The sequence below is a fragment of the Solanum lycopersicum genome, chromosome 2, assembly GCF_036512215.1.
Source record: "Solanum lycopersicum chromosome 2, SLM_r2.1".
In the NCBI taxonomy this organism is placed as follows: Eukaryota; Viridiplantae; Streptophyta; class Magnoliopsida; order Solanales; family Solanaceae; genus Solanum; species Solanum lycopersicum.
Window position 1 is genome coordinate 18,875,585 of NC_090801.1, and position 25,196 is coordinate 18,900,780.

The window sequence follows — 25,196 nt, forward strand, 5'->3', positions numbered from 1 at the left end:
TGGGTAAAATGTGGATGCAAATGTAGTCTCAATCAATCATCTTGAGATGCAAATGGCCAAATTTTCGTCTACAGTAAATCCTCGCCAACGCGGTACTCTTCCTAGAAATACCATCATAAATCTAAAAAAATGATGGGTAGTGTATGCCAATCACGACTAGAGGGGGTAAGCAAACCATTGATCCACCTATGCCGTCTGCTATTGAAGATGCGGTGAGAAGATAAGATGCGGTAGTAGAAGCTAGTGGTAAGTTGGTAAATTATGCGGTAAAAGAATTAGAGATGCCCCAAAAGGTTACCCCCTTCTTAGGCCACCACCACCATTTCCACAATGATTGGTGAATAAGACCGAGGATGGAAAATACTAGCATTTTATTACTATGTTGAAACAACTCTCCAACAATGTACCTTCGATAAAAGCTGTTGAACAAATGTCCGGTTATGCCAAGTTTATGAAAGATATGGTCACTAAGAAGAGGTCGGTAAGTTTTGAGGATGATGATCGAATGCAACATTGTAGTGCTATTGCTACAAGGTCTCTTGTGCAAAAGAAACAAGATCCGAGTGCTTTCACTATTCCATATACAATCGGGTTATTACACTTTGCTAAAACATTATGTGATCTTGGGGCAAGCATAAATCTCATGCCTCTATCAATTTACAAGAAGTTAGCTTTGGGTGACCCAAAGCCCACTGCGATGCGGTTACTGATGGTAGATCGAATATTGAAGAAGCCTATTGAGATACTCCACGATGTGTTAGTGAAGGTGGATTTCTTCATATTTATGGCTAATTTTTGTCATTCTTGACTGTGAAGTGGATTTTGAGGTACCTATTATTCTTAGGGGGCCATTCCTTGTTGCCGGTTGAGCCTTGGTTGACATGGAGAAAGGGCATATGAAGTTTTGGTTGAACAATGAAAAATCAACTTTCAACATTGTAGGTCCATGTGGCAGAGTGGTGAGCTCCAAATGGTATCTGCTATATCCTACAAGGTTGAGAGTACGTCTAACATTCAAATTGAAGAGGGCCTTGGTGTTGAGGAACTAACGACATTGATTATGAACTTTGAGAGTGACGGTATTGAAGAGTATGGGTCATTGGTTGCGGCACTTGATCGAGGTGATATTCAGTTCAAACCAAAAATTAGAGTTAGATATAAAGCATCACGAGTCTCCACCTGCAAAATCATCTATTGAGGAGGCTTCAAAATTGGGCTTAAGGGTCTACCAACTAATCTAAGGTATGTATTCTTGGGTAAAGGTGACACTTCCCTGGTAATTATTGCATCAATTTGAATATGCAAAAAGTAAAGTATTTGGTTGAAGTGTTGAAAAGGTTCAAGAGAACTATTGGGTGGACTATTGCAAATATTATTGGGATCCCTCCTGGTATTTGTTCACATAAAATCCAACTCATGACCGATCATAATCCAAGTATTGAGCACCAGAGACATTTAAATCCACTTATATAAGAGGTAGTGAAGAAGGAAATCATTAAGTGGTTGGATGCCAAAGTCATATATCCGATTGTTGATAGTATTTGAGTAAGCCCTGTTCAGTGTGTGCCCAAGAAAGGGGGAATGACTTTGTTCCTTAATGAGAAAAATGTGTTTGTTCCAACGAGGTTGATGACCGGATAGATAGTGTGTATGGATTAATGGAAATTGAATGCAAGGACTGATAAGGACCATTTTTCTATGCCCTTCATGGATCAGATTTTGGATAGGCTTGTAGGAAATGGGCGTTATTGTTTTCTTGATGGTTATTCGGGTTACAAACAAATCTCTATCACACCGGAAGATCAAGACAAAGCCACTTTTACTTATCTTTATGGAACTTTCACGTTCAAGAGGATGCCCTTCAGGTTGTGCAATGTAACGGCTACTTTTTAGAGATGTATGATGTCCATATTCTCCGATATGGTGGAGGACACCGTTGAGGTATTTATGGATGATTTTTATGTTGTTGGATACTCGTTTGATGATTGTTTGAACCACTTGTCCGAAGTTCTCAAAAGATGTCAAGATTGCAACATTGTGCTAAATTGAAAAAAATGTCACTTTATGGTGAAAGAGGGTATTTTATTGGGCCATCGCATCTCGGAGAAGGGAATAGAGGTTGATCGAGCTAAAGTCAAGGTGATAGAGAGACTTCCTCCACCCATATCTGTAAAAGGTGTGAGGAGTTTCCTTGGGCATGCAGGTTTTTACCAGAGATTCATCAAGGATTTTTCAAAAATCACACATCCTCTGTGCAAGTTACTTGAGAAAGAGTGTTAATTTTATTTCGATGAATCCTGTCTGAAAGCATTTGGAGAGTTGAAGGAGAAGTTTGTGTCTGCACCCATTATTATTTCTCCGGATTGGAGCAAACCATTTGAGGTTATGTGTGATGCTAGTGGAGTTTCTCTTGGTGTAGTATTGGGACAAAAAAGGGATAAAATCCTTTACCCTTTTATTATGCCTGTAAGGCCCTAAATTAAGCTCAGAAGAATTATACTGTGACTGAACAAGAGCTACTTGCGATTGTATTTGCTATTGATCCTATTTGCTTGGCACCAAAGTTGTAGTGCATACTTATCATTATGACTTGAGATATTTGATGTCAAAGAAGAATGTGAAACTGAAGTTGATTATATGGGTATTATTGTTGCAAGAGTTCTACTTTGGATGCAGACCACTCATCGCCTGTGGCTGGGCATCATACTGGTATCCGGACTGCCCATAAAATCTTGCAATGTGGCTACTATTGGCCAACCATCTACCAAGATGCTCATGAGTTCTCCAAGTCATGTGATAGGTAACAAATAGATGGAGGTGTGTCTAGACGACAAAAGATCCGTTCAAATCTCATTCTTGTAATTGAGTTGTTTGATGTGTAGGGCATTGACTTTATGGGACCTTTTATGAGTTTTCATGGGAGGAAGTATATTCTTGTGGCGGTTGATTATGTGTCAAAATGGATGGAAGTCATAGCACTTGCAAAGAATGAAGGGAATAGTGTCACTACGTTCTTGAAAAAGAACATATTTTGTAGATTTGGCACCCAAGGGCCATTATTATGATGAGGGATCCCACTTTTGCAACAAGTTTTTCAAACGGTTATTAAAGATATATGGGGTTCACACAATGTGTCCACTCCTTACATCCTCATAGTAGTTGGCAAGTTGAGGTGTCAAACAGAGAAATCAAGCAGATTCTTGCGAAAATGGTGAATGCAAGTAGAACAGATTGGTCAAGGAGGCTTGATGATGCTCTTTGGGCCTACCAAACAACATACAAAACTCCCATATGTATGTTTCCATACCAACTTGTATATGGGAATACTTGTCACTTGCCAGTTGAGTTAGAGAATAAGGCCATGTGGGCAATGAAGAAATTGAAGATTGATTGGAATGAAGCAGCAGAGCAGAGGTTGATTGGGTAAATTGAGATTGATGAGTTTCACTTGAAGAATATGAAAGTTCAGTCCGCTGGAAAGAAAAGATGAAGAAGTACCATGACCAAAAGATTGTGAAAAGTGACTTTGTGGTTGGGGATTCGGTGCTTTTATTCAACTCTAGGTTGCGTTTGTTTCCTGACAAACTCAAGTCCAAATGGACTAGTCCATTCTTGATCATTCAAGTCTTCCTTTACGGTGTGGTTGAGTTGGACAAAAAGGAGGGTGTAAGGTTTAAAATGAACGGAAAAAAGAATCAAAATCTACCTAGGGCATGCAGAAAATACGAATGAAGTGGTTGAGGCATATGATCTTGATGAATTCTGAGTAATCAAGAGTCTTGCATCATGTCGCGATGTTAAATCAAGCGCTGATTGAGAGGCAACCCAATATGTAACCTCTAGGTAACAATAGTTTTTTCTTGATTTTATAGGAGTATTTGCATTATTTCTGTTTTTACTTCAAGTCATGTATGAATTTTACTTGACTTTCTTTAAGACGTGTTGACTAGATAGTAGACTAGGGTCCGTCCTAAAAAGTGTCCAGAAAACTAAAAAGATTAGCTTATTGGGTGTTCAATGTGCATGGATCAAATCACCAGAAATCTGTAGAAATTGGTCTGGTGTACTGATCTACGGACCAATCGACGAGCCATCGTCCCATTGACGGACTATCGATGGCATCCGTGGATCCCAAGTGTGATTTTTAATTTTTCCTAAGTTAGGGCACATTCGAAAGAACAGTCGACGGAACGTCGATGGACTTACAATCCGTCGATGGGGAATCGTTAGTTCCCCAAACCCAATAACCAGACCCGACCCGACCGGCTATATATTGATTTTTAAAACTTTTCAGTTACCTCCCATCCTTTAAAATCCCTTTCCCAACCATTTCCCCATTTTCCTTCAATTACCGCACTCACTCACAAATCTATTCTCCACTAATCATTTCCTGATTACCCCTCTTTTGCAAAATTCCCATCAATCGCAAAACTTCTCTCTCCCCACTTCCCATCTTCTTGTGTACTCCTTCCAGTCGGTGTTCAAAGACGGGCTCGATGTTGTTTCTTGCAGAAAGTCATATCCCCATCCAATCCACTACAGTACATATGTATGTTCATCTCATCTGCTACTGATTTCATGTTTTTTGTTTAGACACCTAAATGTTAGCATACAAAATTGATTAATTTGTATGTGGGTCTTGACTTCAGGACAAAATTGCATGATTAAACTATTGAAATTAGGTTCCTAGTTCCTTAGTATGATGGAAAGTGAATGGGTTGGGGGTGTTAATGTCTAAAGGAATTGTGTTCTGACTCTTGTAGTTTTTTAAACTTAGGGATTTTTAGTAGTTTAGATTCTAGGATTAAAATTGCATTAATCGACGCCCTAGGAATGATAAAATGGTGGATTAATTGATACATGAAACTAATGTGTCTTAATGTACTTGACATTGTCAATTGAGGGTGGCAAATATGGCTTACAAAATCTACATCTGACTGATAGTACGATACTTTGTCTACGGACCGTCGATCAATCAATGGATAGTCGATGGGGTCCGTCGATATCTACCCCCAATTTTAATCAACTTTGGAACAACAGACTAGGCCTATGGTCCGTCGATTGATATATGGACCATCCTGCACATCTGTCGACTCTAACAGAACCCTATTTGCTGAGGGTCTACAATTTTATTCTAAGTGCTTACCGACGGAAGTTATTTACGGTCCGTCATGCCTCCATGTCCGTCGTCTTTAATAGAAACTTTGCATGTCAAGCATTTCAATTTTTTATGTGTCCAACAACGGACTAGGTATATGGTCCGTTGGTTGATGACTGACCGTCCTGCAAGTCCGTCGTCTTTAACAAAACCTTTGTTTCTGAAGCCTTCAAAATATTTGCATAGTGTTCACCGATGGACCCTATCGATAGACCTTCTTTTCATCAACAGACCATTTGCAGTTCTCGTTGTTCAGTTTTGCAGTTTTGAACTTGACTATGTTTTGTGTTTCAAATTTGGTATTGCTTCTGTTGGGTGTGTAAGATGTTTACAATGAAACTAATAACTCTCTTTCACAAAAAGATCCATTTAGGTGAAAGGTATTTTCTGTATTATATGGGATGAATTTATAATTATTTTAGGTCAGTTTTAGACCACTTTTACACACTTGAAATAAGATCAAACGATCTCATATATCTCTCAAGAACTCTCTCTTTTCCAAACTCCATTGAAGAACAAGATTAGCTTAAGGAAGAAGATGAATACTTAAAGTTTTTCGATCCAAATTTGTGGATTATTCGTTAATAAGGTATGAGTTTTTCACTATTAGGATTCCTTTCCCAAAGAGGAACTTTCAATGATTGTTTTAAAGAATTCAACTCCTAGGGATTTTACTCTACAAAATGGGTTTTCTTCCTAATTTTAGATTTATGATTTTTGAGGAAGTATAATGATTTTATATGTTTAATTAAGTATGTATTGTTGGGTATTTGACTTGGAATGTTTGAATTTCGTGTGAAGCATGTTCCTTCTATAAATAATGGTTTTGATTCGGTTATATCTACTACTTGATAAAATGTATACGTTGGGATTAGAACTATTACTTGAATGAACTATTAAATGACCCTTTCACTTATCCTAAATTGCGAATTGATATTGCTTATTACTTGAAGAGTTTGTATTGGTTATGCTATTGAGTATTTTACTATGTTGCTGAATGATTGTTGTAAATTGAAGGTAAGTTCTTGAATAAGGTCTTGGAAGAAAGAGGTAAGTCTTCTAAAGTCATGATTACTCTATGATATTGATCTTAGCCTATAAATGATGTTACAATGTTATTTAAATATATATGATGGTTCTATGTGTGTATGTTGGGATATGAATATGTTAAATGTTAGATCATGATAAGGATATGATAATTCAAGTGATGTTTTTTTATCTTGTATGCCTTACACACTATGATTATAATATGTTAATCTCACAAATGAAGGGTTATGATGAAAGGAAATTCTCATCTAAACCTAAAGAGAGAACGACCATGTTTATACATGTAGTTAAGCTCCTATGACTTATGATAATATTTATGAAATAAATGATTACTTAAAGGTTATTCACAATGAGACTTAAGATTAGCACTGATGGACTAGATATGAGAGGTATCCATTTCCTAGTTGGAAGATAGGTTCACAATAACTCTCATGAGATAGAGGATTCCATGTAATGTGGAACTATGGGTCTCTAATATATCTCCTAGTTCTTGAACTATGATTCCAACATACGATACTAGCTAGTGGATCCACCTAGAAAGCTATATCATTTTTGGTTCTACTTTGTCCGGTAGACCACATTCTTTCTGTGTGAGATTTCATGACACCAGATTCCATATTTAGCTCACATGGTCTAATGTCGGTTAAGACGAATGTTCCCTCAAGTAAAATGAAAGACAAGTAAATGAACATTTACTAGGGTGAATTGAGGAGTTTACTTAGTATAGGTAGTGGTCTGGGACTCTACCTAAACATTGCACAAGTTTAGTCTAATGGAAATCCTAAGAGATTGTTCTTATGAAATAAGAATATCAAATGTACAATTTTTATAATATATGATGCATGTGATGATGACTAATTATGATGTAAGATGTAGAAGCAAAATATTACTTTTGGTCTCCTTTCTTGTTTACTTGATTATGTGGGGTTATGGGGCTTCACAAGAACATTGCACTTGGAAGCTTGAGATGGAATTATTGGTAAGTATTTTGTTTGTTATGTTTTAATTTATCTAATGTAATATATGGGGAGAAACCTCTAGAAGTAACATGGTGTACTCTACCTCTCGGAAGTATTATACAAGCCCATAGTTATCATTTATCGCATTGTCCCATTACCTACCCACAAATAGATAATTGAATAAGCATTCCATAGACACCGACCTTGCTAAAATCAGACCTCTTATTAAAAGGTTATGTCCATTTTAGTTAAATCCTGTCGAACAGGCCCAACCTACGGATGCAATGACGAAGTATTGATCAAACGATGGACCGTCTGTCCTGGCCATCGTTTGGTACGACAACAACTAACCCAGGGGTCTTTTGACCTTTTCCCACTTTATTTAAACCTTAAGATACGTCGTTTTGACCCTAAATAATTTTATACATATACATACACACACACACACACACACACACACACACACACACACACATATATATATATATATATATATATATATATATATATATATATAGGAGTACTTTAGTGTAACACCTCATAGCCAAAACAGACCAAAAATCATTTTTTTCTGAAAAATCTACAGGTGTAACTGACATGACCATCGACGAACTGGAGCCTAAACTATAGTCCGTCCTGCACAACCGTCGATGGGATCAGAGACTTCCAAAGAAAACTCACCCGGGGAAAATTGGCTAAGTCTTGATCAACGGACGGACCTATGGTCTGTAGGTCAGTTGACAGTTTGTATTCTGTGACCTTCGATCGAGACCCCCTTCACCCACTCTCTGAAAGGGGCCACAGATACCAGTACAGTCCATATGTGGGAATTAACATACATATAAGGGAGAAATGTAGTTGGGTCAACTTCAATTAGCCATAAATTTTAGCACAAAATGAATTAGGTGTCCCATTACCTACCAACAGATAGATAATTGAATAAAATTTCCATAGACACCGACCTTGATAAAATCAGACCTCTGAGTCAAAGGTTATGCCCATTTTAGTAAAGGCCTATCGAACAGGCCCAACCTACGGACGCAACGACGAAACATCGATCAAACAACGGACCGTCTGTCCTGGCCATCGTTTGGTCCGACAACAACTAACCCAGGGGTATTTTGATCTTTTCCTACTTCATTTAATCATAAAGATACGTCCTTTTGACCCTAAATAATCAGATTTTAGTAAGTTTAAGTCTAGAAACATAAAAAAAACTTACTTAAGTGAAATCATTAAGTTAAAAGTTAGAAATTTAGCAGCAAGAAAGGAGAAAAAACTCAAGAACCCTAGTTCAAGAGCGAAGCATGTTTCCAGCTATTCCGGCCCCGAAATCTAAGTGTTTTTCTGTGACTTTCATCACCAGGTATGTGGGTTTCATTAGTTGGTTCCTTTCACCCATTGGGTCCCTATTTTGAAGTCAGATTCTTCATTCCTATATAATGATTAAACCTAGGGGTTCTAGAACTTCGATAGAACTTCATGATTTTATTAAATGTATGTTCCAGATCACATTGTTAATTTATTCAGTTTATTACATGAATTTAAGAACTCTAGCTTTGTATTTCTTTAGTTATTGAATTACACATGATAGGTCAGATATTTCATTTATGCAGTTATACATGCTTCAATGGTGAGTCCTCATTCTCCTAGGACAATAGTCATGAATTTCTTTTCAGTATTTAGTATTTTATTTTTGGTTTTTCTAGATTTAGCTGGGGCTTGTCCCAGTATTTCTAGTAATTTAGATGCTTATTTAAAACATAGTTAGTTTCATCTTAGTGTTGACTTAATAGGTTTATTTTATTGAACTCATCAGTCTTAATATTATATAAGTGTTAGCATATGGGTTTTCCCCATATTTTGATTATAATTTACAATTTAGCTTCCGCATTAGTTTATTATCTTTAGTATGCTCATGATCATGCCAGCAGGGTTAGCTTGGGATCACTTGTGGTCCTAGGTTCCGTGTTCGCATCTCAGGGGGTAGCTCGGGGCGTGACATTTAGGGAAATAACTCTTATAACATAATACGTAAGTACAATATTAAAAGACTTTACAATAAAGATATTACGTAGGGATCCTTGGACTTAAGGATTCCATTCTTGAGATTGGGAATCACATATCAAGCTCATCAATCATAGAGACATCCTTTAAGCATCCATAACCTACACTTTGTGTAAAAGGTAGAGAAAAATGGAGTTAGTACAATAATGCAGTAAGTATGACAACCATGCAAAAACATGCATTGAAAAGGGACATTTTTTTCGAAATCATACTTAATGCCTTTTTGAGTAAATCTTCACAAACCTTTTTATCATTCACATACCTTATATAGACATATTCAAAGGCTAGATATTATATAAGATCAAAAATAGAATTTAAGCCACATTCTATATCACATTATAGTAACCAATTTTGCATTTATAGTAAGCATATTCTTATTTACAGTGAACCTCTCCTTTAAACTAATTAGTCTCCCATGTAACCCTCTAGTGATATTTTGTGCAATGCATCACCTTAAGGCCACAAGGAAACCATACATACATTATACAGAAGTCATCATATATCATCATAGAAGTATAGCACATGATAGACACATTTAAGCCAAGAACTTACGAGTCTTACTGTAAACTCTTATTCATTATGAACCTATACTTATTTTACCTCACATAGAACCTTCTGAGACCTTACTCATAAGCTCAATATAAACCTACTAGTGCAATGTACATGTGAAACCCCATAACCTCCCACACACTTGGTAGACCTATAATGAGATCACATGCCTTAACATCCAATTCACACATCAACAAGTAAGTGAATATAAAAATCAACATGTCAAGCACCTTCATCATATAGTAATTAAGACCAACATAATGCATATAAGAATGAAACCACATCATATAGACTTATATGATGCACATTATAATAAAAAGAAGACAAATACTACTATGCCATGCATAAAAACATAACCATAATCACACACCTTAGATCACCTTCCTAGAACTCCCTAAAAAGCCACTTGTGCAATGTCTAGGTTGTATGAGATCACAAGCCTTGACATCCAATGCATACATCAACAAGTAAGTGAAGAAAACTTCATTCATGTAAACAACCTTCATCGTATAGTCAGTAAAACCAACATAGTCCATATTATAATAAGACCACATCATATAGAATCATACCATGAACATTTTCATAATAAGTAGAAAAATAGTACCATACGATGCATAAAAAAATAACCTTAATCATACACCTTAGGCCACCTTCCTAGAATTCCCTAAGAAGCCATTTGTGCAATGTCTAGGTGGGTTCATTACATCCAGCTATCCTAAGTAACCACCCTTTTCTCATCTTAGTTAGGGTCTTAGTCATTTACTTCCATTGTCAATTTTACTTTAGGGAAACTATAGCCTTAACCGACAATAAGACCATGTGAGCCGAACATGGAATTTGGTGTCATCCCCTCAGACCAAAAGAGGGTATCTTACTTGCAAAGGTAAGACATGAGTATTACACTAGCATATTTGGTAATATAACTTGCTAGATCCCATGGGAAACATAGTTATGGATATTTGGAGGCATATATGTGAATACCCTCTTTATTCCAAATGATGAATTATTGTTATTCACTATGGAAACCCTTTTTATGCCTATTTAGGTATTCTTGTTATCCACCTCATGAGGAATATGATGACCTACCTTCCTACAATGGGAAGGGAGACCCCTCACTTCAAGTTCACTCGGTGATAAGTTAAGTTCCCTTTATTTAAAGTTTCTATTACATTACTTTATAAAACATGGGATTTAGGAGATTCACTTCCCATATGTTCAGCTCATAGGTTATATATGAGAAGTCCTTTCATCAAACAATATCATGTGAGAAAACCTTTCACATGGATATAGCATATTTAAGACCCTATATAGTTTAGGATACTCTTGAGAACACCTTTCTAGAGCACCTCTATTGAGTAGATCTTCATACATGTGTGTGTGTACATACGTGTGAGTAAACCATTCACATAATACCTTAGACCAAACATGTTTATACTTTACTTCCTTCATTCATAAGTATACAAGTGTAACTATATGAACCATGATTTCATATAAAAACATTTAGACACTAGGTATAATCATACTTCATCATACCACATACTTCACATTATAGCATATAAGACATGTTCATAAGCTACTCATACATTCATATACATGTACAGAGAAACCAAACCTAGGAACTATACTATCAAGGTACACATGTGCATAAAAAAGATCCAACACACTTGACCATACTAGTACACCTATCAAGTCATCCTAGTTAAGGATAAAATGCATAGCATACTTCACATACATTTACCTTACATGCATAGTAGTAGAGATCTAGTGAATATGAGATAAACCTTTCATTAGACAACATGACCCTTTACTATATTGTAAGCATGCATAATGTGTGAGTATAGGCGTACATTGATCAATATGATAACACAATGGATATAAAAAATACATTGAGGCAGCCACCCTCTTAAGACCACAATGCACAACCAAGCATAGACCACGCAACACAATTTAGCTTAGGAGGCAAATTAACTTCACATTACACTTTAAGACTCCTAACATTAGCTATTCAAAAATTTACATATGGGTAAATGGATAGGAGTAATAAATCCTTAACACTTCATTAATGGAAGTATCTACACATGATCTTAACATAACCAGTTACATGCTCATACAATAGCCATACAACCTAGATTACAACTAAAATAGGAAAATAGGCATAAACTTCACATAGTGTGATCATCCTAACCACACACTCATGTATTCATCAATTTGACTTCAAGGCCACATTAACCACATATATGATGAAAATAAAGTAGACACCACCACCATAAGTTGACCATACCACACAATACCATACAAGGATTCATCAACAATACTTTAGAGAAGTAGAGGAGAAAAGTAGACCTTACAAATTCATCAACCTTTTTATCAATAATAAAAGTATAGGGAAGTATATAAATGTACTTTAATCGTAAAAGGAACCATGAACAAATCGTTTCAATATCATGATACAACTAGTGCAGAACATCACCATTGTTCTAGAGAATAGATAGACATAGATCATCAAAAAAAATTGTTAGTATTGATCATCAATAAAAATTCTAAAATAATGTACATGTGGGGAAGTATCTAAATAAATCATAGCCTAAACGAGATCCTACTACAATTGCCAATAAACTCGATATCACTGTAAGCATGCTTCAGATTAGGAATTCATTAAAGATAAATGTACACGGGTAAATCCTATTTAAACTGTCATACATTGATCCACATTGGATCCATTACATATAATTGTTAATAATATTAACTCATAGGCAGTAGCTAACCATCACTTAAACATAGTTGAATCTCACAATAAGCATTCTAGCATCATCAATCTATAGGCTAAATCATGTCGATCAATCCTTACTAAGATTCCTTTGATTTGATCACCAAGGGTTTATACCCATGATTAACAAATAACATCAATTTACATAAATGAATCCTATATGCATGTAGTATAGACTCGATGTGACAGTAAAGTTTATACTATAACAATCAATAGAAAATAGAGATTCACGTATTCAATGCATCAATGTACATGGATACAATATCACATAATTCACCATCAATATACATAATAAACAGTAGACATAAGCATTTCAACGTAATAGAATCACAATTCAACTAATAACAAGCCATGATCATAATGCCCATGCAAAGGCTAAAATGAGTTTGGGAAAGGAAATGGGTTCATCATGCAATTGGATTGAAATCCACGTTAAAATCAATACATTATTATAAAATTATCATTATTAAGACTTTGAAAACGTTTTAAGAAAGAACTCAAGGCTAGATTGAAATATGGAATGTTTGATCATGAAATCTCTTTGAGAACTCTGAGATTAACTCTCTCGATGTAAGAATAACTAGAGATGAAGGATTACCATACCTTTATATAGAAGAAAACCTCTAAAATGTGATAAAGAATCCATACGAATACAAGCACAATACTGTTCTTGAGATTCACCTTCAATGGTGGTTCTAGAGAGAATAATTTGGTGGAAAAGTCTAATTTTTTTTAGATTGGATTGGGAAAGGGTTAATCATGTTTTTGATCACTTAAATACACCCAAAATAACAAAATAAACCTAGTAGGGTAAGGTTAAGACGTACATACATAAAACAGTGCACATGAAGTAGCTGAAGCCTACATCGACGGCTAGCTATCGATGCCAAGTAGGTCCATCAACGGACCGTCTTTGGTTTTTGTCGATTGGATCTTGGCCTGACCTTTGGCTGATTCTTCCACCATGCTATGTTTTGATCGACTCGTACACATCAACGGGGCGTCATTCGACCAAGGGGGCGTCATTTGTCTTAGTCGATTGACACTACCAAGGCAGTGTCTCAACACCCTTTGGGTCCTTCTTTGAGGGCCTCTTGCGGGGCCCGTGGGAAGTTGTACTCGGATGTTTCCACCAGTAAATATACATTTTAACATGTTTAAGACCTTCCATGCAAGTTCCACCAAAAATAAACACGTAAAACACAGCCAAACATGCAAGACACACTCAAGACACACATGAACGTCTCAAGGGCTAAGTTTTGAACTTCTTAGACGTTTGACCTCAAAACTTCATGAAACTATATACACTTCTTATAAAAATAACTTTTACTTATTTTAATACTTCATAGGATAATGATACACACATAAGAACATAACATCATCTAAGGCCCCTTTGGTGACTAGTCGTCAAACGTCTTGGTCATCCCTTGACGTTTGACTTACATTTCACCTAAAACTTTACACATTTCCTCAACACCATATTATAAACAATTTTATGATATTAGACCCTTATAACAAGTTAGGCTCTAGACACCCTAAATCATTTTGGGGGTTTTACATCTAATTAACATGAAATGTTAATATGACTTTATAATGATATGTCTTTGTCTATGATCATACTTTATGTTGTTGTGATCCTTATATTTTATATGTTAATTTTTATGTGCATTAAAGGTTTTCAAATGACTTATCATTCTTTCTAAAGAAATGTTCCTTTTTCATGCATGTCCTTAAATTTTAATGTGCATATACCCATATTTAGTACATGTGGCATATGGACCCCTTACTTTATATAACTACAAATGTGAGGTCCGTCCATTGAAGATTAAGAAGTTATATTGAAGAAGTTTGGAAATCTTTCTCCAAGTGTTGGTAGGTCCTCATGTTTGGGGATGCTATCTTTTCCTTATTCTAGTTTATGAAGACTTTAATAGTTTTAAGAATACTCTTTATTCTGCTTTATATTCTTTGGATTCTATTGCATTAAGGCCTATATGGTGAAATTTTAATGGCAAAGTCCAACTCGTACTCTTTAGATGGTTTTTATGTGAGACATGTATTAGAATATTGTATGTATGTTATCATGTGTTAATACTAAGTAAGCTTCTATGTGACAGGTCTAAGTATACTTCAATATGTGCATAAGTATTAAAGATTTAATTTTTTTGGCATATTTTAACTGATGACATGCTATGGCGTACGCTAAGGGCTTTTTAAGTCCTCTGATAGGACGCCGCCGACGGTCGCATGTGGGGGTGCTCTCCGGATGTGACATCCTTGGGGAGTTTATATCAAATGTTCCCATAAAAATATATTCCCACACATGTTAAGGACCTCTCACATAAATTTCATCAAAAATGAACACGTAAAACTTGACGAAACACACTAAGCCACACAAGCGCGCCTTAAGGCAAACCTTTCGAACATCATGGACGTTTGACCTCAAAACCTAACCAAACCTTAGAGCCTGCCTATAAACATCATTATAAACCAATTTAGTACTGTAGAACCTCGTGACATATGTGTTAGTCTCTAGTTCCACCTAAGTCGTGACACACGTGTTAGTCTATAGTTTCACCTAAGTTGTTTTAGAGGTGTTACAAGAAGATAAGGACATATAGAGTTATGACTTTAGATGCACGACTTCTAGAATACCAACAAGGTGAGACTTTCCTATGATTGTGTAGTGCATCACAATAATCAACAAGTCTCTACTGGACATAATTTAGTTAGACATCAATCCTAAGATTATTCAACCTCATGCTCTAGTACCCATGTTTGTCATCACTGGGGAACCCCTAACATAACCTACGTCTTCGTCCTCGAAGAGGACTTAGACTATCCCTTAGCATGCATCATTACATTTCATAGGTAAAAAATATGGAAAGTGAGGTATACATAGATCTCTCACATATCATATATGTAGTTCACTTAAACTCATCGCTTATGAAGCTTACAAAGGATTCTCATTTAGGCAACATAATAATAGATAAAAATTTGTCTAATAATTTATCTCACATTAAGCCATCTAAAGCGAAGTACAACATTTGGGCATAGCCCTTATAAAAGTGCATATTGCCACATATGGAAAATGTCTTAAAGAATAGGAAAAAAATAATATCTTAGACAATAACAATGCTACTAAGGTAGAACAAATGTATCACGACCCGACAGTACCCCCTAGAAGTTAATAAGAACCCTTGGATCATGACCAGGCATATTTCACCCTTTAGGGTCTTGTAGAAGCCCTTAACTGTCGTTCATTACATAATACATGAAAAGTAGTGCGTAATTTAAAACTTTTTACAACATTTATTAAAAAAAGAAATCTTTCATAAATATTTACAGAATCTGATCGTCACAAGTCAACTTAAAGACACGATATAATATCTTAGGGACACGACCCTTCACATTGAAATAAAACTACATAATAAGTATTAATATTAAAACTAACAAAACATAGACTATGTCCTCGAATATAAGACGCCATACCAAATCTTGAGAGAGTAGATTTCCCAAGCTTCACCTTCGAAGCTTCCAAAAAGCTTCGAACCTATACTTATAGAGTATAAAAAGTACGGGCTTAGTACAAAACAATGTACCAAGTATGGCATATGCAAAACATGCAAAAAGGGACATTTTAGTAAGAACACATTTTAATGCCAATCAAGTAAAACATTCATGAATATAGAAGTAAAATAATTTAAGAAACATCATTTAACACTTAGAGAAGGATTTCCATAATTTTCACAAAAAGAGAAAGTTAACACTGAAGCTACAAAAATATTGCAGTAAGCTCATTTTTGAGTTAACATTGAACTATCCTATTCTAAAGGAGTGAACTTCCAAGGACAAGTAAAGTGGAAGTGAACTCATTTCCTTAAGAGTTTCCCTAACTAAGGATTATCCTAAGACTCACAAGGTAAGAAATGAAGGAAGTACGCATATGCCTCCTTTAATACCCACCAAGGAGATCCTCAAGACTACCATTTTTTGGCTTACTCACCTCGTGAGAACAAGCCCCCACTCAATGAAAAGACATTAGAAGAACACCCAAACAACCCACCAAGACTTCCCTTTAGGAATGCCTACTTAGTGCAATGAGTAGATCGCGTCCCATACCAACCTACCCTAAGTAAGACATTTTTTTAGAAGGATTAGCACCAAGACTCCCCTTTTGAAAGGTCTACTTAGTGCAATGGATAGATAGAGTCCCATTCAACCACCAACCCTAAGTAGTACGTTCTTTTAGGAGACTTAGTTCATTCAATTCACAAAAGGCTCACTAAGAATCCCTTTTCAGAATGCCTACCTACTGCAAGAAATAAATAGTATCCCATTCAACTACCTACCCTAAGCAGTACACACTTCTAGAAGACTTAGCATTTTCATTAATTTTGTGGAGGTTAGCTTAACAGACATAGACCTTGAAAGCTATAGATGGAATCCCTATATTAACCCCTCTCGGATGAGGGTCCTCACTTTCCTAGAGTAAGATCATTCTCTTAGCTTTTACATGGATTTCCCAATAGCTTCACCTATGTGGGCGCATAGTTAAGGGATAAGGAGATTGCTACTAAGTAACTCATTCTCTACTAACGAGGAGTACTCATCTCAAGAGGTACATTGGAATACAACATCTCTTTTGATGAAGTGTAACCACCACTTCTTCATATCCTCTTTGTTCTAGACATAACCCCCACGAATTCTAAATGTTATATACGATAGGTTAAGTATAACTAATGAACACCACATCTCAACTTACGAAGTGACTTCATCCTCCGATCTATGTTAGAAAGCTCTTAGGATGTAGTGAGGTTTCTAGTAAACACTTCATCTCAACTCACGAAGAGTGTCCACATCAAAATTCCTCTATTTACTCAACTTAGCTTCATACATTTATTTTAAGTGCGGGTGTACTTATGAGCACATATTGCATATAAGCATAATTTCATTTATATTAACTCTATGCATGACTTTAGGACTTAATTCATCAAATCACACACCTTACATGCTTCACATAATCATATACTCCATTTAGGCACAATCCAAATCAAACATACAATTCAAACTTCATAATACACAATAGAAGAGCCATTCTCATTATCACTTAATTTCACATATTAGGCCATCAAAGCGACACTCATAATACATACTAATTATAATCAATTTCATAAAGTACCACCGCCACAAAGAAGTTGGACCATACCACTCAAGAGCATTTCATAATTAAATCTTAAATGACATAACCAACTTACCCTTTAATCCAAGCTTCCATCACCTATAGCCTTTTTACTCAATAATTCATCATATATTAGGCCTTAGGGAAGTATCTAAACATCGATAACAAGATAAGTAAAGGAAAGCTCAAAGACTACAAAATTAAGATTATTTAATCCATTTCCTACGCCAACATTTGATGAAAACCTTTAACATGTTTTCGTTGATGTTTTGACCTTAAAATCATTAATTTACATTATAAATATGATTATTAAGTAATTCAAAATGTTTTCATGCAAGACCTATATTCAGAGTTGAAGATTGAAGAAAGTAGGGTTGAAAATCCTTTTGAAAAACCATTAGAAGGGACTCGTTGAATGGAAGAGAGTTCAAGGATGGATACCATACCTTAGATAAGTGAAACCCCAATGATTTTTATTAAGAACTTGATCACCAACACCCCTCTGAGATCTTCTTGACTTCTAGCTTCTAAGGAGACTTGAGAGAGAGTTCTAAGGGAGAAGGGTTTTGGGTTTTAGGAAATAAGGTGTAAAAATAGGTCTTAGGGTTTGAAATACTTTAATATACCTAAAAGACCCTAAAAATAACTTACTAGGTTCATAAAAGACTTGGGGTGAATTTACCAAACACCCCAAGACTTTTCAAAAAAATTACATATTTTCATAGGCACATCGATGACCCCAAACGACAGACCATTTGTCAACCAACGCCCCATTGGTGACGTTCTGTTGGTTGAGTCTGCAAGCCTCAAACCCTGCAAACCTGCAAGTCCATTCGACAGACCCAGTTGACAAGCCGTTGATTGGTCAACCGACCATCGAGTGGCCCCGTTGGTGGACAGTGCCAGGAAGTTTTGGACACAAGTTATGGGCCTTTCTCCAGGGCCCCTTATGGGTCCTAGGTGGGGTCGTGCCCGGACGCTAAACCCCTAAATTAAGTCATCTAGATCATAAGAACATCCCACATCAATTTTAATCAAAACGAACACATAAAACGCATGCAAATATATCAAGACACACAAGTACTTTCTAAGGCACACTTTCAAAACTTCATGGACGCTCTTGGACGTTTGACTTCCAAACTAAACAAAACATCACACATTTACTAATAAAACTAATATAACTCATTTTAACTTAAAATTCACTAAAGAAACATTCACAAAACTCTAGTGCACCTTAGTTCATTTTAGGGAATTAGAAAATTACACCATCCTCGAAATTGCGAACTCACCGACAACTTGAAGAAAAAGTCAAAGGTTTCTTGGAAAGTGGCCTAGAATCTCTTCAATGGTTGGAACCTACATTGTTGGGAAAAAGGGGGAGAAATATGGGTTATTACAAACCATATGTTCTAAGTATGGTTCCTATGCATAAAATCATCAATGTATGAGACAAGGCACACTTTAGTCAAAACCATGAATTAAAAAATTAACTCCTCATGCACATATACAAAATATTACAAAACAACTAAATCATGATATTAGACCAACACATAAGCAACCCAAAGCCATACTTATGCAATTTCAAGAATATAACTGCATAACCCTATCCAAGGCTAAGTATCAAATCAAGTTACCTACTTCTTGCATACAACATAGCCTCATACGTTGTCATTATATGTTTGATTCATAAGATCAACTCTTTCTAGGTGAACACATACTGAAGGCTCTTATAATCGATGAACACATCTACATGAACACCATACAAGTAGTGTCCCTATATATTGAGTGCAAATGCCACTGCTACATGCTCGAGGTCATGAGATAGTTCTTCTTATGTACCTTATGTTGTCTAGAGGCATACAGTATAACCTTAACTCGCTGCATCAACACACAACCTAGGCCAACTATCGATGCATCACAATAGATCACATAACCATCTGAACCCTTTAGTAGATTCAAGACAGTAGCTGAAGTCAATCAAGTTTTAAATTCTGCATAGCTTTTCTCACAGTCATCTACCCATTGGAACATGACAATCTTCTAAGTCAAACTAGTCAATGGTGAGGCTATGGATGAAAATCCTTCCATGAACCTTCTAATAAACCACTACATCTATGAAACTTCTGATATCTTTAGAAGAGGTAGGTCTGGGCCACTATTTCACTGCTTCTATCTTCTGTGAATATACTCGGATCCCTTTGCTAGATACAATGTGACAGAGAAAAGCAACATATTGCAACAAAAAGTCACATTTACTAAACTTAGCGAAAAACTAGCGATCCTTAAGAGTCTATAGAACAATTCTCAAATGACTCTCGTGTTCTTCCTCATTCCTAGAGAAAGTGATGATATCATCAATGAAGATGATAACAAAAAAGTCCAAGTACTGTTTGAATACTCTGTTAATCAAATCCATGAAAGCGGCATGTGCATTGGTTAGTACAAATGACATTCCTATAAATACATAATTACCATACTGAGTTCTAAAGGCTATTTTTGAAATGTCACTATTTCTGACTCTATGTTCATGATAACCCGATCTGAGATCTATCTTTGAGAAACGGCTAGCACCTTGAAGTTGGTCAAACAAGTCATCAGTCTTTGGGATGGGATACTTATTCTTGATAGTGACCTTTTTCAACTGCCTACAGTCAATGCACATTCTGAGAGAACCATGTTTCTTCTTTATGAACAACACTGGTGCACCCATGGTGAAATACTAGGTCTGATGAAGCCCTTATCTAGGAGGTATTTCAACTATTCTTTCAATTCCTTAAGAACTACTAGAGCTATTCTGTAAGGAGGAATAGAAAGAGGCTGGGTATCTAGAAGGAAATCAATTCCAAAGTCGGTTTCCCTTTAGGGAGGGACTCTACGATGATCTTTTGGAAACACTTCTGGAAACTCATAAAATACTGGAACTGACTCAAGAGTTGTGGTTTGAAATCTAGAATCCTTAACCCAAACTAGATGATAGAGATAACCCTTAGAGATCATATTTTTGTCCTTAATGTAAGAAATTAATCGACCCGTAGGCGCTAAGCTACTTCCCTTCTATTCTAAGATTGGTTCATCTAGAAACTGAAAAAGAACAATCCTAGTTCTACAATCAACTGAGGCATAACATGAGTGTAACCAATCTATGCCTAGAATGACATCGAAGTCTACCATTTCTAACTCTACTAGATTTGATGAGGTGGCTTTTTGAGAGACTGTGACATGGAAATTTATGTATACCCCTCTAGCTATAACTGGGTCACCGACTGGAGTAGAGACCGAGAAAGGTTTTGAGAGAGTTTGTAGACTGACACTAAATTGGAGAGCTATGTAGGAAGTTACAAAAGAAAGAGTAGCCCCTAGATCTAACAATGCATAAACATCAAGGTCAAAGACACGTAACGTACCAGTAACTACATCAATAGAACCTTTCTAATCCTGGCGAGCCTGGAGATCATACAACTTGTTGTGGCGCTGACTGCCACCTGTACCAGATGAGTAACCCTGCTGAGTTGGGCAACATCCTAGTTTTGCTGATGTCATAAACTAAGCTTTACCATTAACACCTCCTTGACCCTATCTGTAAGGACAATCCCTCAACCCGTGACCTAACTGAACGCACCAAAAACATCATTCTTTTCCTTCAATACATTTGCTCGGATGGTTCTTACCACACTTAGGGTAAGTGGGGTAAGTCTTGGTGCCTGAAACACTTCCCTGAGACTTAGATCCTGGTGCTCTACCCTTCTGGTCATAACTATTCTTGGAGGATGGAACATTAGCTGATGAAGGGGCTAGAGCTGAAAACTTCTCCTGACTATGTGAGTGATTTTCATCACCCGATTTTTGCTAAGAATAGTCATAGTTCCCAGTCCTAGCCTTCTTATTTTCCTTAGCATGTTCCCTAAGCTTATCACCCATGACCTACTGAGCATGAGTCATAATCCTAGAGATGTTGATATCTCCAAGTAACATAACATTTTTGCACTCAGTTTTAACCAAATCTGACACTCCATATAAGAACTTGTTAATCTGAGCGCTGGAGTCAGCAATCATCTTAGGAGCATACCTGGAGAGTTGGTTAAAATTAAGCCCATACTCTTGGACTGTCATGTTTCCCTGCCTCAAGTTCATGATTTCCTGAGCCTTTGTCTCTCTCAACTCTATTGGAAAAACCTGTCGAGAAAAGTCACACTAAAGCAATCCCAAGTGATAGGAGCTGCATTTGCACCACTATTCTCCTTCCACTGAGTGTACCAGATATGAGCAACATCCTTCAACTAGTATGATGCTAACATAACCCGATTATTACCAGTGACTTGCATTACCTCAAAGATCTTCAGGACCTCGTCCAAGAAATTTTGAGGATCCTCATTAGTCTGTGATTCTAAGAACTCAGGAGGATTCATCCTAACAAAGTCACAGACCCTTGCTGCTACTGATCCACCATTTTAATTCACATGAGCACCGATTGTTATAGTCTTTCATACTCTGAGGCAATATCTGTATTGCATTCCTCAACTCAGCATTGAAGACTTCTTGATCTGGGACTGGAGGAGCTACATTTGCATTTATGGTGTTCACAATCCTAGCATTAGCTCTACGAGAAGGCATGATCTAAAATGTAGAACGTCAAGTTAGAATGGAATAAGATCATACCTTACTCACAATAATAGTATCAAGAAAATGAAGTTTTTTCTAAACCACTTCATAGCCTCCCTCTCATTAGGTTTGGAGCACTTCACACCCATGAAAAGGACTCTACTTAGTGCGGATTTTTTGACATCCTAGTAATCTTGAACCTAGTGCTCTGATACCAAGGTTTGCCACGCCCGAGCCACCCCCAAGACATGGACACGAAACCTAGGACCACAAGTAATCCCAATATAACCGTCTAGGCATAATCATAAGCATACTAAAGAATATAACTGATGCAGAAGCTAAATCATTATTTAATCTAAAAATATGGGGAATACCCATATTCTATAACTCATATATTTGAAAATAATGAGTTTAATACAAAAGAAAAATTAACTCAATAATAAGTTCAATCTAACTATATCTGAAATAAGCCTCTGACTGACTAGAAATATGTAACAACCCTAAAAATGAATATGGTAGCTAGAGCCTCACATGAGACTAAAAAGTTTATTAACATTCTAATTATGTGTTTTTATAGTATTTATACTTTATTTAAGGTGATTAGAAGTCAAACGTCAAGGGACGATCAAGACGTTCGATGACTAGTCACCAAAGGACCTTAGGTGTTTTCATGTGCTTATATGTGTTTCATGAGATATTGAGGTCCTTATATGAGTTATAATGATCTTTTATACCTAAATAATTATAAATTACTTTTTTGAGATGTTTCGGAGCAATAGGATTAAATAAAAGTCTTAACGTCCGTAAACTAGCAAAATTTAACTAGTTGACGTCCCTATGTTTATCAAAGCTTTCGAAGGGTGGAGTGAAAAACTTGTAAAAATACTTTAATTATTTATAGTGTAGTATAGAGAGTCTAAACGTTAAAAAACGACTCCCTAGGACCACCGAAAGGGTCCTTGGGAAGGACCCCAACATGTGTAGGCAGGCTGCAAAAGCAGTCTGCCAAAGTAAAGAATTGGGGGGTTACTGTGAGACGCCGATCCGGTTGCGTCGTTTTCAAGTAAGTTTTGCCATGTCTAAGAGCTCCAATTCATTTGGGGGTGTTTTTTTTACTTGGGGGACGTTTTATTAACTGATTTAAAGAAATTTTTAAACCCTTTCCCAATTAAACACCCCAACACCCATTAAGAAATCAAATTCCCAAAGTTCTCGTCTCTCTCAAAAATCCCAAAACCTCCATTGAAGATCAAGCTCAAGTACAAGCTATGTAGTTGGAATTTTTGTTCTTTCTTCTCAAATTTTGATGGGCTTTTTAATGTAGAAGATATGGTTATACTTCATCCATAGATAACCATTCATCTATGGAGTCCTTTCAAAGGTTTTCAAATATGAATTCTAAGTTGAAAATCCTACTTTTCAATCTAGCCATGGGTTCATTGTTAAAGTTATTTCAAAAGCATTCTAATGATGAATATATGTTTATCTACTTATTTTATGATGAATTTCTATCTAATTTTTGAAGAACCCATGATCCTCCTAATTTCACAAATTAGCCTATGATGTGGGTCTTATGATATTGACTTGATATTTATAGAATTGTTATTAGATTGAATTGAGTTGCTTATTGATATTACTTTCTATATCAATTGAATATGAATTGTGGAGGAACGATCAAAGATGATCATTAGCTTGGAGATTTGTTAAGTTGGCTTATTTGTCCTAATTAGCCTAGAATGTACATTGAATTGTATTGATTTGTATGTTCCATCTATGGTGGCGGTATTTACATTATTCTACATGTTTATGTGTTATGATAATGTCCTTGAAGGCATTAGATGCAATACGAATTGATATGATGATTTCCATGTTATAAAGTTGAAGGATTTAGCCTTTATTCTAATATCATGTCTAAGTGAATTGATGTTATATGAATTTATGTGTATAGTATTCTATACAACTTATTTAATCTAGGCGTGGAGATGATATTATATGTATATGTGTGTTGATCATGTGGTTTGGTCTATATGGCTTATGATGAAGAATATCCTTGTAGAACCCCCTACCTTTATGAACACTATATTAATATGTGATCATAGTATGCTAGAAGTCTTATATTCTAATGTTGAATATGTACTTTTCTCCAATGATATGATGTGAGTGTGTTTAGTCTATAGTCTCTAATTCTATATATATGGTATGACTTGAGACTTGAAGACTGTGGTACATATGTAAAGTTGAAGAATGTTGTACATATATTGTGGTCTTGAGAGGATGGCTTCCTCAATACTATATGATAGCCATTATGTGATCATGTTGACCAATGAACACAAACACACTTCATGCATATTTGTGAGTAGGATAGATTCGTGATGACTAAGGAAAGGATAGTTCTCTATGCATCATTATCTATTTCTAGGCATGTAAAGTATATGATTTATGAAGTTATGAACATGTGTGACTAAATGTGTTTATATGAAGGTAGATCTCACATATATGTGAACACACATTCATGTATGAATATGATATGATTATGTGAAAGGGCATTTCACATAAGATATGTTCTATGGTGAATGTAGAATTCTCACCCTCGATAACTTTGAGATATATGATACATGAGGGAGCAAATCCTAAGTCCTGTTCTTCATAAACTAATGTTATATTAAGGATTAATGATGTTTAAAAAGTGATTTATTTCATAGAACCGAAAGGCCATGTAAATGTGGTTTTCTTCACGACTAGTGGTGTTTGATTCCCAATGTATATGTTGTATCATGAGATTAAAACCTTCATGATTAGTATTCAAGGATTCTAGAAGCAATCTCCTTGTTCCTTAACTTTGTGCCTACATAGGACTCTATCTTAGTG

The 25,196-nt window shown here is 36.0% G+C and overlaps 1 protein-coding gene across 1 annotated transcript; it reads left to right on the forward strand.

Moving 5' to 3' along the window:
- The first annotated feature begins 379 nt into the window (after positions 1-379).
- Positions 380-3,427, forward strand: LOC138341923 (uncharacterized). The gene is made up of 4 exons (XM_069294108.1): positions 380-756; positions 943-1,150; positions 2,883-3,010; positions 3,112-3,427. Exons 1-4 carry the CDS (start codon positions 380-382, stop codon positions 3,425-3,427), a joined length of 1,029 nt encoding a protein of 342 aa, XP_069150209.1.
- The last annotated feature ends 21,769 nt before the right edge of the window (positions 3,428-25,196 follow it).

What these genes read in the sequence shown, in the direction of transcription:
- LOC138341923 (XM_069294108.1), top strand. Translation starts at nt 380, where the DNA reads ATGTTGAAACAACTCTCCAACAATGTACCTTCGATAAAAGCTGTTGAA. An exon ending in ATTGAGATACTCCACGATGT is followed by an intron (nt 757 to 942) that starts GTTAGTGAAGGT and finishes TCAACATTGTAG; the next exon opens with GTCCATGTGGCAGAGTGGTG. An exon ending in GAAGGGAATAGTGTCACTAC is followed by an intron (nt 3,011 to 3,111) that starts GTTCTTGAAAAA and finishes CGGTTATTAAAG; the next exon opens with ATATATGGGGTTCACACAAT.